The sequence below is a fragment of the Panthera onca genome, chromosome D4 (genome assembly GCF_046562875.1).
Source record: "Panthera onca isolate mPanOnc1 chromosome D4, mPanOnc1 haplotype 2, whole genome shotgun sequence".
Lineage (NCBI taxonomy): Eukaryota > Metazoa > Chordata > Mammalia > Carnivora > Felidae > Panthera > Panthera onca.
Window position 1 is genome coordinate 46,046,173 of NC_138351.1, and position 17,087 is coordinate 46,063,259.

Here is a 17,087-nt window from a genome sequence, read left to right on the forward strand (position 1 = left end):
TATTTTTCTTTCTGGAAATTCTCTTATTTGGACCCTGAATTCCTATACTGATCTTAAAATTTTCTTATCTTTCTTTTTTTATTTCCTTCTATTTTTTACTCTACTTCTTGGGAGATTTCCTTACCTTTATCTTCCAACTTACTGAATATTTTGTTATGCCAACATGCCTTTAAATTGACCAGCTTTTTGAAATTTTTTAAATATTCTTTTTCTTAAATTGTATCCATCTTTACATAGTTGCTCATTGTTTTAATGCTTCCTGGGTTCTTTCTAGAGAACATGTAAATATTCCCGTACCATTCTGGTTTCTTAAAAGATATTTCTCTTTGATTTAAATTCTTGAATCCATCTGGAATTTTTTTCTTGCATGGTAATATGTTAGGATTCTTGCTCCTCATTAACTAGTTTTTCTATCATTCACGGATTAATGTTTTAACTCTTGGTTTGCACCGTCTGCTCCTGTCATGAATGTCACGGTCAGTGTCTGCTTACTAACATTCATTTTATCTTTGTAGTCTAATGATTTTCCTCAATGCAGAGAGCATGCACGATAGGAGTTTACTAAATCTGTTTTCTTTCATTCCTTAATGGTACACCATCTACTCCAAGCAGAGGAATCAGTCTTCTTATTCACTGTTGCAAGAAATTTAAATCAATCCTTTTTTATGTTACTGGCTGCTTTCATTAATTTCACTTCATCCTGGGTGTTAATCTTCTTGGCCAATATAGCATTCTAATAAGGTCATTTGTTTACCATTATTCATGTAGACCCTATTTAATGGTCAGTCTTTTATTTGAGACTGAATTAGGACCTTGTAAAATGCATAGTATTAAGATATTTACCACTTACTTAATCTTCAAAGGATTTCTTTTGTCATTGAAAAAGAGTGAAGATTGGAGTCATACTTTATATTCAGCCAACTCATGTTGGCCATTTAATCTTTTTTTCTCAAATGTAGAATGGATTGGCTTCACATTTACCATTGTCAGTCTGGCATCGTCTTTCATATTCCAATAAATCGACCTGTCGTAGCTCTGGGTTCTTTGAGCAGTTTACTATTTTAATACATTCAAAAGCATTGACTCTATTTTCATTACATAATTGGTTACCTAGCTGAGCTATATCTAATTGTATCCCACTATTAGAGGACATTCAGACTTCTCCTTCCAACTCTGATGTAGAACACATCGCCAGTGACAGATACAGTAGTAGAAATTGACTGCACCTAATTGGAAGGAAAAATACACACATTATATTTATAAGACATTGACTTTTAACTTGTGTCCTGCCGGTCTGACCACCAAAGATTTAGATGTGATTGTGGTAGAAATGTAAAACCTGCTTTTGTTCAGGAAGGAAATTTTATGCTTACAGGAATTCAGTCGTTGTACTTAACATTTATAGCAAGTGTCAAAATGTTAGCAATCAAAAAACTTAAGGTTGGTTATATTTCTTTTTCCCACTGGGGGTTGCATATTAATTATATGGCTAACCATTACTTTATAATTTAAGGTTTCTTATACCATTTTTTCTAAAAATGTAAGTTACCTCTGACTCTGAGAGGTAATGAAGGTTCAGATGGCTAAGGAGACTAACCTGGAAGTCAAGTTGAGGTAGAGAAAGATCATGGTTCTTTGCTTCCAGGGTTTTAAACTCGTCAAGTGATTTGATACTTGACTTTACCTTCTAGTGTAGTGATGTTTCTCCTGTTTTTCCATTCGCGGAGCTCCTGTGTTGTTGACCTGATTTCCTATATACTGGAACTTCTTACCTCAAATTCGGATGGATGTCTTGGTAACATTTTGATATCCTGGTAACATTGACCTAGTAGGTAAATTTTCTCATTCTGTGTTAATTTGGTTAGAGTACCGTCCTCAAGGACTTTGCTTTACAAGTGGTATGTTTTTAGTAATTGTTGACCTCATCAAATAGCTATAATATTATTACAAGATCCATCTTGCTGAATGGAATCAGAGCAAAGAAATTAGCAGTAGTTTTGAAAGCATTTATGTTATCCTGGGAACCAGAGAGACAAAAGTCAAGAAGATGTCATCCCTGTCTTTGGCAGGGCAGAGTGCCAAGTACATGGGCTTTGGGGTTCAATTGCTTTGGTCCATTCCTAACTCCAGTATGTACCAGCTCTGTTAGCTAGGGCAAATTATTTGTCCTTTATGAGTTTTGCTTTTGTCATTTAAAACAAGGTGATGATAGTGATTTTCTATAAAGTGTTTAGGATGCTGTTCATAGTGACTGTTTAGTAGATGTTAGCTGATAGAGGAGTCACTATAAATTTTTTTTTAACGTTTATTTTTGAGAGAGAGAGAGAGAGAGAGACGGAGGGAGAATGCAAGCAAGGGAGGGGCAGAGAGAGAGAGGGAGACACAAGATCTGAATGAAGCAGGCTCCAGGCTCCGAGCTGTCAGCACAGAGCCCGATGTGGAAGCTCAAACCTGTGAACTGTGAGATCGTGACCTGAACCGAAGTCAGACGTTCAACCAACTGAGCCACCCAGGTGCCCCTAGAGGAGTCGCTATAGATCAGATGCTCAGGCTGGACTGGAATAAGGCTAGAGTGAATAGAACGAAGGCTCCTACCAGGGAATCTTCCATGTTCTAGAGCTCTTTCTTCCCTTGACCTTGTTTGACTCTCAAAGTTGAAATCTCCAAACCCTAAACCACTTATTTCATTATGTTATGATACAAATATAATTTGAGCCACAGAAGAATAAAATTGTACTGTTTACATTTCTTTGATGTTGCCACCTGCCTGCCGCTTCCTTGTAAGTGAAGGAAATGATTAGCTTTTCAGCACTTCATCAGTGGACTGCGTTCCAATGTATTACTTAAATAATAAGCAGAAACCGTAAGTAGTTATGTGAGGAAGTAAGTGAGGAAAGTGGAATTAGCTAATGTTCAAAGGACTAATAGTACATTATGCCCTTCTTTTGTAGAATAAATAATTTTGTAAGGTTTCAGTGTTCAAATTACTAAGGAATGCATTTTTGCTTCTCTTTGTATGTACCATTCAAGTCTATTCATTCTTTGTATAAAAACGCATTTCTTTCATTTCTGACTTAACACACACTGTTTTCTTCCCACACACTGTTTTCTAAATGGCAAATAACTTGTGTACATAAGATTTACTTCCATTTTTTCTACAGGAGAAAGTCTTACGCAAAGATGGTTCAGCATTGATCTAACCTACGGGTATAAATAAAATATGAACGAGGAATGTACCTGTGTAGCTCCCATCCAATTTTGTTAAAACCTAAGTCTGAAAAGTTAAAGAAAACCCGATGCTGCTTTGGATTTTTGCATCTTCCATTAGATGACCGTGTCTTAAATTGCTTCTTTTCGCTATCTTTATTTCTGTTGATATTAATTTATTACTGCATCTTTTATATAGTAATAAAGTATGAGCTACCTCTGTCCCCTTAAAAAGAGTGATAGTTGTGAATGTTAATTGTATGTCACCCCATCTGACGACTACGATGAATAACAAAGCACTTTTTATCTCATAATTTATAAGCAGCTGGCGCTACTCATGATTTCATGATAGAACTGTCTGGGAGACTATTGCATTCTGTCTACCCTCATACGGTGTGGCCAATGTGGACATTTTTCATGGCGTCCAGAGTTAAATTTTTATATTCTGTTCTTCGTACGATTGACTCCAAGGAGATGCTGGCGTATGTCTCTCCTGCTTGTTTTGTCCTGTATGTTTTCTCTAATTACAGGGAGAAATCTTACGTGATAGCCTTTTATCCTGTTATATATAGATGGCCTGGAATCTCTGATTGCTTTCACTCTGCCAAGTAAAATGGAGGGGTGAACTGAGGCACGGACCCAGCCACTAACTGGGTCCCTCTGGACCTCACTTCCATCATCTACAAAGTAACATTGTTTAACTAAATGAACTTGACAACGACTCTCCTGACTCCTAAAACAAAAACCAAAAACAACTCCTTGATTCTTTTTTAAGATTGGGGTGTAAAAAACACGTAACATGAAATATACCTTCTTATCAAATTGTTGGGGGTACAGTACAGCATCTTGTACAAGACTTTGATCTTGGAAGCCACTGAATCTCTATACCCATTAAATAGCAACTCCCTATTTACCCTTCTCCCTGGCAATCACCAGTCTACTTTCTTCTTGGAAGGCTGTCTACTTTGGATACCTCATATAAATGTGGAGTCACGCAGTATTTGTCTGTGACTGGCTTGTTTCAAGATGTTTGTTTCAAGATAATATGTTCAAGATGCATCCGTGCTGTAGTGTATGACAGGATTTCCTTTCTTTTAGGGCTGAATAATACTTCATTGTATGTATGTGCCACATTTTCTTTACCTTTTCATCTATTGATGGATATTTAGGTTGTTTCCATCTCTTGACTATTGTGAATAATGCTGCAGTCAACATGGGAGTGCAAATACCTCTTCCAAATCCCGATTTCAATTCTTTTGAAATACTGCAGTTCTTTGAAATATTAAAAGACAATCCCTGTGCGTGTTTCATTATAAATACTAACAGTGTCAAATAAAGGAAGGCAAGCAATTAGACCCTTTTTTTTAAAGTTTAAGTTTATTTATCTTTGAGAGAGAGAGAGAACGAGTCAGGGAGGGGCAGAGAGAGAGAGACAGAGAGAGAGAGAGAGAGAGAGAGAGAGAGAAAGAGAAAGGGAGACACAGAATCCGAAGCAGGCTCCAGACTCTGAGCTATCAGCACAGAGCCCGACACAGGGCTCGAACTCACGAACTGTGAGATCATGAAATGGGCCGAAGTTGGATGCTCAACTGACTGAGCCACCCAGGCGCCCCACAATTAGTCTTATAGTCCGTAAAATATTAGAGAAAAGTTTGTTTGTGTTTCAATAGAAAGACTATTGGTTTAGAAGGTACCTAACAGCAACTGTGCAGTTAATAGTATTTTGTCAGTATAATTTTATTTTATTTTATTTTATTTTATTTTATTTTATTTTATTTTATTTATTTCTTAATGTATGTTTATTTTAGAGAGTACGAGTGGGGGAGGGGCAGAGCGAGAGGGGGCAGAAGATCTGAAGCAGGCTCCACACTGACAGCAGCAAGCCCAATGTGGGGCTTGAACCCGCGAACAGGGAGAGATCATGACGGGAGCTGAAGTCGGATGCTCAACCGACCGAGCCACCCAGGCGCCCCCTGTCGGTATATTTAAAAGAGACTAGTACTTGTTTTGAAATTCCCAGGAGTATAAAGGCTGGATTGTCGTATGTAAGTTTTTTTAAAATTTTTTTGAGGAAACTTCGTGCTGTGTTTCGTAGTGGCTGCACCATTTTACATTCCACCAATAGTGCATGAGGGTTCCAGTTTTTCCATAGCCTCACCAACACGTGTTTTCTGTTTTATCGATAATGCCTGTCCTAACAGGTGTAAGGTGGTAGCTCATGATGGTTTTGATTTGAATTTCCCTGATGATGCGTGATGTTGAGCATCTTTCCCTCTACCTGTGGCCGTTTGTACGTCTTTGGAAAATGTCTGTTCAACAACTTGGCTCAATTTTTAATTGAGTTATTTGGTTGTTTTCTTTCTTTCTTTTTTTTTTTTTTTTTGGTCATTTGGAATGTGTTTTGGATATTAACCTCTTATCAGATATGGAGTTTGTAAGTATTTTCTGCCATTCTGTAGATTGTTTTTTCTTGTTGTTGTTGTTGTTTAAACTATGTTGATTGTTTCCTCTCCTGCACGGAAGCGCTTTGGTTTGAAGTAGGCCCACTTGTCTGTTTTTGCCTCTGTTGCCTGTACTTTAGGTGTCCTATCCAAGAAAACATTGCCAAGACCAGTGTTACAAAGTTTTTCCCCTTTGTTTTCTTTTAGGAATTTTATAGTTTCAGGGCTTCTGTTTCCGTCTTCAATTCATTTTGAGTTGATTTTTGTGTATGGTGTAAGATAAGGGTCCAGTGTCCTTTTTCATGCAGACATTCTGTTGTCTCCGCACCGTTTATTCTAGAGGCCGTCCTTTCTCCATTGTATTTTCTCGGCTTCTTTGTAATAAATTGGCCACATATGCATGAATTATTTCTGAGCTTTCTCTTCTTTTCCATTGGTCTGTTTGTCCTTGCATCACACTGTTGTGATTACTGTAGCTTTGTAATATGTGTTGAGGTCGGGAAGTGAAAGGCACCCAGTTTTGTTTTTCTTTCTCAAGATTGTTTTGGTTATTCAGGGCCCATTGATTTTTAGGGTTGTTTTTTCTATTGTGCAAAAAATGCCATTGGGATTTTGATAGGGATTGTACTGAATCTGTAGATTGCTTTGGGTAGTACATACATTTTAACAATATTAGTTCTTTCAGTCTATAAACACAAGATGTTTTTCCATTTATTTGTGTCTTCTTTTAACTTAAGCAATGCTTTGCAGTTTTCAGTATATAAGTCTTTCACTTTGTTAGTTGAATTTATTCCTGTGTTTTTTTTTTAATTTTTTTTTTTTTAACATTTATTTATTTTTGAGACAGAGAGAGACAGAGCATGAACGGGGGAGGGGCAGAGAGAGAGGGAGACACAGAATCGGAAGCAGGCTCCAGGCTCTGAGCCATCAGCCCATAGCCCGACGCGGGGCTCGAACTCACGGACCGTGAGATTGTGACCTGAGCTGAAGTCGGACATTCAACCGACTGAGCCACCCAGGTGCCCCAGTATTTTATTTTTTTGATGCTATTGTAAATGAGATAGTTTTCTTATTTTTTACATTTATTTATTTTTGTGAGACAGAGAACAAAGCGTGAGCAGGGGAGGGGCAGAGAGAGAGGGAGACACAGAATCAGAAGCAGGCTTCAGGCTCCGAGCTGTCAGCACAGAGTCTGATGCGGGGCTCGAACCCATGAACTGTGAGATCATGACCTGAGCCAAAGTTGGACGCTTAACTGACTGAGCCACCCAGGTGCCCCGAGATAGTTTTCTTAATTTCCTTCTTGGATTATTTGTTATTACTGTATGAAAACACATCTGATTTTTTTTAAGTTTATTTATTTATTTTGAGTGAGTGAGTGAGAGAGAGAGAGAGAGAGAGATAACAAGTGGGGAGGGACAGAGAGAGTGAGAGAGAGAGAAGACAAGGCAGGCTCCACACTGTCAGCACAGAACCTGATATGGGGCTTGAACTCATGAACCATGAGATCATGACCTGAGCTGAAGTTAGATGCTTAACCAACTGAGCCACCCAGGTGCCCCTGAGGTTTTTTTTAATGTTCATTTGGTATCTGGCAAGTTTCCTGAATTCATTTATTAGTTTTAACTATCTTGTTTTTGGTGGAGTCCTCAGGGTTTTCTGCATGTAATGTCATGTCATCTGCAAACAAAGATAATCTTACTTCTTTCTTTCTGTTTTGGGTGATCTTTCTTTCTTTCTTTTTTCTTTTTTTTCCCCTGCCTAATGGCTTTGGCTAGTACTTTTAGTACTGTTTTGAATAGAAATGGCAAGAGTAGGCACCCTTTCTTTGTTCCCGGTCTTAGAGGAAAAGCTTTTGGTTTTTTATTGTTGACTGTGCTGGTAGCTGTGGACTTTTTAGATAGAGCTTTTATTGTTTTGAGGTAATTTCCTTCCATCCCTAGCTAAGGAATGCTTTTATCATGAAAGTGTGTTGAGTTTTGGCATATGTTTTTGTTTTTTTTTTCTGTCTATTGAGGTGATCATGTAATTTTTTTTTTTTTTTCCCATCATTCTGTTATGTAGTTTGTACCATGATTGATTTTTGTGTATGGAACCATTCCTGCATCCCAGAGATAAATCCCACTTGGTCACTGTATGTGATCTTTTTAAAGGATTCTGTGGAATTGTTTGCTAGTATTTTTTTTTTTTTGAGGATTTTTGCATCCAGGTTCATAAGGGATATTGGCCTGTAGTTTTCTTTTCTTTGTAGTGTCTTTTGGTTTTGGTCTGATAATGATAGGGTCTCATAAAAGGAATTTGGAAGTATTCCCACCTCTTCAATTTTCGGGGAAAAGTTTAAGAAAGATTGGTGTTAATTCTTACTGAAATGTTTGGTGGAAATCACCTGTGAAGCCATCAGCTCTTGGGCTTTTTCTGGGTTTTTGATTACTGATTCAATCTCCTTCTTCATTACCTGTCTGTTCCCATTCTCTATTCATGATTCCGTCTTTGTAAGTTGTATGTTTCTATGAATTTATCCATTTCTTCTAGGTTATTCCATTTATTGTTGTATAAGTGTATATAATTGTCTCTTATATCCTTTTTTATTTTTGTGACTCCCATTGTAATGTCTCCTCTTTCATTTCTGATTTTGAGTCTTTTCTCTTTTTTTTCTTACTCTAGATAGTGTTGTCAGTTTTACTGATCTTTTAAAATCCCAACTCTTAATTTTGTTTTTTTCCGACTTCTCTATTCCTTATTTCATTTATTTCTGCTTTAATCTTTACTATTCTCTTCCTTCTGCTAACTCTGTTTTAGCTTATTCTTTTTCTAGTTCCTTGAGGGATAAAGTTAGTTTGAGATCTCTTTTCTTTTTAATTTACTTAATTAATTTTGGAGGTGCGTGGGAGAACAGGGGAGGGGCAGAGGGAGAGAGACAATCTGAAGCAGGCTCCATGCTGCCGGTAGAGAGCTTGATGTGGGGCTCGAACTCCTGAAACTGTGAGACGATGATCTGAGCCAAAACCACGCATCGGACACTTAACCTACTGAGCCACCCAGGCACCCCTCAAAATATTTTCTAATTTCCTTTTAGATTCCTTCTTTGACTTATTGGTTGTTCCAGAGTGTGGTTTTTAGTTTCCTTGTATTTGTGCATTTTTTTGTTTTCTTACTGTTGTTCACTCACAGTTTCATTCCACTGTGGTCAGAAAAGATAATTGGTATCATTTCAGTCTTCTTAAATTTAAGAGTTACTTTGTGAGCTAGTATGTGATCTATCCTGGAGAATACTCCCCCTTTAGTTCTGTAAATGTTTGCTTCATATATTTGGGCTTACATATATTGCTCTGATGCTGGCTGCTTGTGTATTTATAGTTGTCTATCTTCCTGGTGAATTGACCCTTTTTATTATAATAATGACTTTGTCAGGGGTGCCTGGGTGGCTCAGTCGGTTGGGCGTCCGACTTCAGCTCAGGTCATGATCTCGCGGTCCATGGGTTCGAGCCCCGCGTCGGGCTCTGGGCTGATGGCTCAGAGCCTGGAGCCTACTTCCGATTCTGGGTCTCCTTCTCTCTGGCCCATCCCCGCTCACTCTCTGTCTCACTCGCTTTCTCAAAAAAAAATAAACATTAAAAATATTTTATAATAATGTCTTTGTCTTGTGTGATGGTTTCTGACTTAAAGGCTGTGTTGTATCATATAGGTATATGGCTGTCCTTGCTCTCTTTTGCTTACCATTTGCATGGAATATCTTCTTTTATCCTTTCCTTTTTAACCTATGTGTATCCTTAAATGTGACAAGAATCTCTTGTAGTCAGCGTGTATTTGTATCATGGTTTTCATCCTGCCAGCCACTCTGTGTATTGATTATGGAGGTTCATCCAGTTACATTTAAAGTAATTACGGGGCGCCTGGGTGGCTTGGTCGGTTAAGCATCCGACTTCGGCTCAGGTCATGATCTCACGGTCCGTGAGTTCGAGCCCCGCGTCGGGCTCTGTGCTGACAGCTCAGAGCCTGGAGCCTGTTTCGGATTCTGTGTCTCCCTCTCTCTCTGCTCCTCCCCTGTTCATGCTCTGTCTCTCTCTGTCTCAAAAATAAATAAACGTTAAAAAAAAAATTAAAGTAATTACAAATAGAGAAGGACTTAATATTGGCGTTTTGTTCATTATTTTCTGTCAGTTTTTTTTAATTTTTTTTTTTTTTTAACATCTCTTTTTGAGAAAGAGTGCAAGCAGGGAAGGGGCAGATAGAGAGAGAGACAGAGAGACAGAGACAGAGCATGAGCAAGGGAGGGTCAGAAAGAGAGAGGGAGATACAGAATCGGAAGCCGGCTCCAGGCTCTAAGCTGTCAGCACATAGCCTGGTATGGGGCTTGAACCCATTAACCATGAGATCATGACCTGAGCTAAAGTTGGACACTTAACTGACTGAACCACCCGGGCACTCTATTGTCTGTCAGTCTTAACAGCTTTTTTGCCCTCTTTTCCTCTATTGCTATCTTACTTTGTGTTTCATTGATTTTTTTTTTTTTTTTTTTTGTAGTGAAGTGCTTTGATTCTTTACTCATTATCTTTTGTGTATCTTCCCTAGGTATTTTCTTTGTGGTTACCGTGGGGCTTATAGAAAACACAGCTGTAATGGTGTATTATAAGCTGGTAACAACATAACTTCATTTGCATACAGAAACTCTACTTTTTTATTTCCCCCACACTTTGTTATTGTTCTCACAAATTACATCTTTTTATATTGTGTATCCATTAACATATTTTTATATAGTTATTTATGCATTTGTCTTTTAACTTCCATACCAGAATTGAAAGTGATTTATGCAGTATCATCATAGTATTATAGTATTGTGTATTCTTCTATTTATTTACCTTTAAAGTGAGCTTTATACATTCATATGCTTTTGTGTTGCTGTGTAAGGTCCTTTGATTTCATCTTGAAGGACTACCTTTAGAGTTTCTTTAAAGGCAGGTCTGATGGGTGAATTCTCTCAGCTTTTGTTTATTTGAAAACGTTTTTATTTCTCTTTCGTTTTTCAAGGAAAGTTTTGCTGGACATAGTATTCCTGGTTGTCTGTTTTTTTGTTTTTTTTTTTTTCTTTGAGCACTTTAAATATATTATCCTGCATCCCCTATGGCCTATAAGATTTGTTGACGAATCTGCTGGTAGTCTTATGGAGCTCCTTAATAATCCCATCATTCTCAATCAGTTGTTCATCAGTGACTTGAATTCTGAAAAAGGGAAGCAAAAGCTTAGTATTTTCTAAAACCAGAAGATCTTGAGACTGTGAATTAGAGGACACTTTCCAGCTTATTTTACTTATTTATTTATTTACTTATTTAATTTTATTTTTTTAATTAAAAAAGTTTTTTTTAATGTTTATTTTTGAGAGACAGAGACAGAGCTGGGGGTGGGTGGTGGTGCGGGGCAGAGAGAGAGAGGGAAACACAGAATCTGAAGCAGGCTCCAGGCTCTGAGCTGTCAGCACAGAGCCTGATGCGGGGCTCGAACTCACAAATGGTGAGATCGTGACATGAGCTGAAGTCTGACACTCAACCGGCTGAGCCACCCAGCTGCCCCCAGCTTATTTTAAATTTAAAGTCAGAGCATTCATTGTCTTTTCTGCCTGCAGAGAGTAGAATGATCAAGAACAGAGGGATCAAGAGCTCATAATTACATCTCAAATCAATCAATACACGTATGTTATTTCATTGGGAAAACAATGGTACATACTTTATGCAAAAAAAAAAAAAAATTTCCACACGTCTATATCTACATCTGTTTTCTTAATGAAATAATACCTATTTTGTTTTTCCCATTTACTTTTGAGGATATAATTTGGGATATAATAGCCTTGGAACTGTTGAAGGCATGAATTTAAGATTATTACAGTAAAAGTTTCCCACGTAGGTTTTTTTCATTCCTGAACTCAGCAAAAAAAAAAAAAAAAAGCCACCCATACATACTTTTTAAGTCTGGGGCTCATAAAAAAAAAACAAAACAAAAAACAAAAAAAAAACTGTACTCTTTAACATAGAGTACTTTATTTCTTTTCTGACAATATAATTAAACCAGTTGTTTGGAAGCCATACGGCTAAATACACTATTTTATAAAATGTCAGTAAATGTACTGATTGCCTTCCCAGAACTAAGAATCTGTCAAAGTGTCTTGGTAGAAATCTTACCAGAAGGGGTAATTGAGACTTGTGTAATGCAATCTAAGATAACCTTTTGTTTTTAATTAAAATGGGGAATAAGAAGCCAATTCAAAAATTTGTCTCCGTTCATTTGCTCAATATAGGGTGATAGAACTTCTGTTTTAACAGAGTCCCAGCACTTGTTAAAAACATCAATTCTGGCTATGTGCTGTGAGCCTGTGGCCCTTATAATGGGTAGCTCCAAATGCTGCCATGGTATATCATGGTCAAGGTCATTAATGAATTAATGTTCAACTGTTACTTTTTGGTTAGTAGGGTTTGGAGAATTTTTCTTCCTTCTTGAAAGTGAATTAAAGTAGATGTTTTCTTAAGCTTAGGAGAAACAGACTTTCTAAGATTATAGCAGATAGAGGACATGTAACATTCTGGACAACAAAACTGAAATGCACTGGAAGGAAAATAATTCGTTTTGGTACTAACGTGTGCCATCGATAGGCTCATAGTTTTATTGAGATATAATTCACATGCTTTGTGTTATATATGCTATGTAATTCATGCAAAGTGTACAGTTCAGTGATTTTTAGTATATTCACAGAGTTGTGCAAACATAATTACAAATACTTTGAGAACAGTTTCATCATCCCCCAAAGAAACCTTGTACCCATTAGCAATCACTCCCCATTTCCCTCTACAACTTTCCAATCTCATGCAATTACTTTCTGTCTCTATAGATTTGCCTGTTCTAGATATGTCATATAAATGGAATCATTTACTGTGTGGTCTCTTATGATTGGCTTCTTTCACTTGACGTGATGTTTTCAAAGTTCATCCCTGTTGGTTCCTTTTCCTTTTTATGGCTGAATAATATTCCCACTGTAGGGCTATACTACATTTTTTTTTTTTTTAATAGAGCACAAGCAGGGAAGAGGGGCAGAGGGGGAGAAAGAGAATGTTAAGCAGGCTTCATGCTCAGCACGGATCCTAACATGGGGCTCGCTCCTGGGACCCTGGGATCATGACCTGAGCTGAAGTCAAGAGTCAGATGCTCAACCAGCACCATCCAGATGCCCCTAGGCTACATTTTATTTATCCATTCATCAGTTTATGGACCCTTGGGTTGTTTCCACTGTTTGGCTGTTGTGAATTATGTTTCTCTGAACATTCCTGTACAGGTTTTTTGTGTGGATATGTTTTCATTTCTCTTGGGTAGATCGATACCTAGAAGTAGAATATGTCATGGCTAATTATGGTTGAGTATCCCTGTCTTTCTTTCTTGCCATTTGCTTATCTTCTTTGGATCCTTTGCTCTTTTAGAGTTGGGTTATTTGTCCCTTTATTATAGAATTAGAAGAATTCTATATATATTCTGAATACAGATATCTTATTCGATGGATGTTTTGTAAAAAAAAAAAAAAAAATTCCCCCATTCTGTGATTTTTTTCCCCCCCCTCTGTGGTGCCCTTTGAAGGACAGATATTTTTAAGCTGGTGAAATGTATTTTTTTTTCTTTTGTTGCACTCGCTTTTGGTGTCCCATCTAAAAAGGCTTTGCCTAACCCAAGGTCACAAAGATTTACTACTATCTTTTCTTCAAGAGTTTGGTAGTGTTAGCACTGACACTTAGGTCTGAAATTTACTTTGAGTTAATTTTTATGTGTTGGGTAAGGAAAGGGCCCAGATTCATTCTTTTGTATGTGGCTATCCAGTTGTTGAAATCCACTGTCATTTTTCAAAGAAACTCTTCTTTCTCCATTGTAGGTTTTTTGGAATATTTATCAAAAATCAACTGGACGTGAATGTAAGGATTTATTCTTGGACTCAGAGTTCTGTTTCATTGATCTATATTTCTTGTTGTTGTAACAGTGCCACACTCTTTGGATTACTGTGGCTTTGTAGTAAGCTTTGAAATTGTGAAGGTTGAGTCCTCAAACTTGATTCTTTTTCAAGATTGTTTGGCTATTGGGGATCCCTTGCTTTTCCCCATGAATTTTAGGATCCACTTTTCAATTTTGGCAAAGAAGTCAGCTATGTTTTTGATGGGGATTATGTGGAATCTGCAGACCTTTTTGGAAAATATTACCATCTTAACAATATCACGTCTTTTCATCCACAAATGAATTGTTCTTCTTATTTTATCGTGGGGATTGAAATGGAGACCTGCAGGGAAGTTTTTGCCATTAACCCTCCCTTACCGTACAACTAATTTTACTTATTTCATATTGGAATAACATATTTCACTCTACAGTTATTTTTAGTGTATATATCCTAAGTGTCAGCTTCTCATTAGAACTGTACACTTCTTTGGGGCAGGATATATTTTAACTACTTTTGTATTGCTGAGAGGTAATGTCATAGTTGTTTAAGAAAAACATTTTTGATTGGTATTTGGTGGCTAATTACAAAAGAAATAGAGTGTTAGTGGTACTGTGAAATTGCGTTAACGAAAAATGGCTAGCTAACGTTAAGTCTTGAAATTTATATATATTCCCATTATTCTTTTGAAGAAAACCTCAATAATGATTGCTTTGGAGATTGATTTATTTTAGAAGGCATAACGAATATGTTCTTTAAATTCATTTTAGGTACCAAATCTGATTCCAGTTTTGATGTTCAAATTGGGAAGACCACTGGAACCTGTATTATATAATGATATCTTGTATACTTTGCCTACACTTGGTGTTCACAAGGTTTGTATTTAACCAATTTACTTGGGGGCAAAAAGAGAGTGAGGCATGAGGGGCGTCTGGGTGGCTCAGTCGGTTAAGCATCCAACTCTTGATTTTGGTTCAGGTCGTGATCTCAGTTTTGTGACTTCAAGCCCCACGTCGGGCTCTGTGCTGACAGCGTGGAGCCTGCTTGGGATTCTCCCTCTCTCTCTCTCTCTCTGCCCCTCCCCTGCTTGCATTCTCTCTGTCTTTCTCAAAAGTAAATAATAAATTTAAAAAGAGAAAGTGAGGCATGAATACTACATTGAAGTTTGTTTGGTATTGTGAAATTTTGAGCTCTTAATTTTGCCATGACCACTATTTTCCTTGTTGGGCCCAAAGTATTTATTATAGTATTTAAGAATGAATTCTTTGGGGGCGCCTGGGTGGCTCAGTCAGTTGAGCGCCCGACTTCGGCTCAGGCCATGATCTCGCAGTTCGTGAGTTCGAGCCCCGCGTCAGGCTCTGTGCTGATGGCTCGGTGCCTGGAGCCTGCTTCGGATTCTGTGTCTCCCTCTCTCTGCCCCTTCCCCGCTCATGCTCTGTCTTTCTCTGTCTCTCAAAGATGAATAAACATTTAAAAAAAAATTAAAGAATGAATTCTTTGAAATCATTTCATAGCCAAGTTTTCCCATTGGCTGTTGTCTGAGATTAGGTCTTTATGCCCCAAGGATTGCTAGCTAGCTCCTCCCTAAAACTAAGCCCCACCTCTCAGAAAGATGGGTAATATTATAGTTAGCTTCCATTTCAGTCCTTATTTTATAACAAGGGGTTTTCACGTTATTTTGGTAACCTCAGGATTATCTGCATTTACATTTGTGAAACCATAATTTCTTCAATATTTTCTAGGTGTGCATAGGACAAATTCTACGAGTGATCCAACTTCTTGGAACTACTCCACACCTAAGAGCTGTCACTGTGCGCTTGTTGACATCTTTGTGGGAAAAGCAGGTGAGCTCTGATAAAACACTTGCATATCAAACATGTTCCTTTCGCCGAAGCAAATGAGTTTTTCAGTACGTGTGACAAAGCTTTGATACAGTCGTGTTAAGGAGTCACGTCCGTGATTGCATTGAGAAAGTTTGGTTCAGCGGGATGCTTTTGATCTGTAAGGCAGTCAGTTGTGATTGGCTCTCAAAGAGAAATTGAGAATAGAAAATAAACTTTTTTCCCTGAATTCTGAAATTGATTTTTCCATCTGTGTGGAAAAAGTAATAGAAGTGTGATTATAAACGATTAGAGCCTTTGTAATTAGGGTGAGATTCAGCCACCTTTTTCTTGTCTTATGAAATGAGGCATGCATGGGTCTCTAAGAAAATCCCCAGCAATCACAAAAGCATTGTTCTCTGCTGATTAGAAGAAATGCATTGTAATTAGCGATGCAAATGTGAGATTTGGAGGTAAAAATGTTGTGTAAAGTGATTATTCAACTCAAGTTGGGAAATTACCTTTTGTGTGAAATTGCCTTCTTAGGATCGTGTATATCCTGAACTGCAGCGTTTCATGGCCATGTCTGACGTGCCTTCTCTGTCTGTGGGCAAGGAAGTCCAGTGGGAGAAACTCATCGCTAAAGCAGCATCGATAAGAGACATATGTAAGCAAAGGTAAGCTGTGCTTAACTCTTGGGAATGTGTATCATGGTGTATTATTTTGCACCTAATTCTTTTATTGCAAGTGAGAAGCCAGGAAAGATAGGCAGAGGGTATTTGAGTAAGAATAAGTTAATTTTCAGGTCAAGTTTTCTAATTATAAAACTTAATAATATTGGATAATGACTTCAAGAAACAAGCATGTCTATCTCAGTACTAGCCTTGTATCTTGATTTATAGGAAATTCAGATCCTTTTCTGGATAATAATATTATAATAAAAATGTGATGTTATGTTTTCTTTTTTCTTTTTTTTTTTTTGTATACAACAAATTTCTAAAACCTAAACAGTGGAGTAAAGTCAAACTGTTCGTTCTTATATTTTCCCCATGTTATGCCCGATTGTTATAAAGAGTTTTAATAGGGAAGGCCTTATTTGTGACTCATCGCATAGAATTAATTACTAGGAATTATTACAAGGGAGGCCTATTATTGAATCCTCATGTATGCTCTAGAGTATAGGAAGATGTGAGGGTCTTAGGAAAGTGACTCTGCCCTTGTCGATTATGGATTAATCCTGAAGCAGTAACGTGGATGATTCCGGTTTCAAATAAATCTCGGATCAGCATGGATCTAAACCTCAGCAATTCTGCTTCTTTTCTAAGCTTCAGTCTCTTGGCCACCCAAACATAACCTCACTCTACAGTCACACACATACAACCCAAGACCTGAGAGTTTGGATTCTCTTGAGGTATTGGCATGGAAAAAATTTTAGAGATGAAGGAATTATTAGCCACCATTTCTATTTTATTTTATTTTATTTTTTTGAGAGAGAGAGAGAATGCAAGCTAGGAGGGGCAGAGAGAGAGAGAGAGAGAGAGAGAGAGAGAGAGAGAGAGAGAGAATCCCAAGCAGATTCTATAGAATCAGTATGGAGCCCTGACGTGGGACTTGAACTCATGAACCGTGACATCATGACCTGAGCCGAAATCAAGAGTTGAA

General features: G+C 37.6%; 1 protein-coding gene across 4 annotated transcripts in view; it reads left to right on the forward strand.

Moving 5' to 3' along the window:
* FOCAD (focadhesin) overlaps positions 1 to 17,087 on the forward strand; it is a 322,539-nt gene that overhangs the window by 138,980 nt on the left and 166,472 nt on the right. For all 4 annotated transcript variants that reach the window (XM_078436754.2, XM_078436756.2, XM_078436757.2 and 1 more), the window contains 3 exons: positions 14,376 to 14,480; positions 15,348 to 15,449; positions 15,972 to 16,102. In XM_078436754.2, the coding sequence (XP_078292880.2) occupies positions 14,376 to 14,480; positions 15,348 to 15,449; positions 15,972 to 16,102 (338 nt within the window). The remainder of the gene's footprint in view (positions 1 to 14,375; positions 14,481 to 15,347; positions 15,450 to 15,971; positions 16,103 to 17,087) is intronic.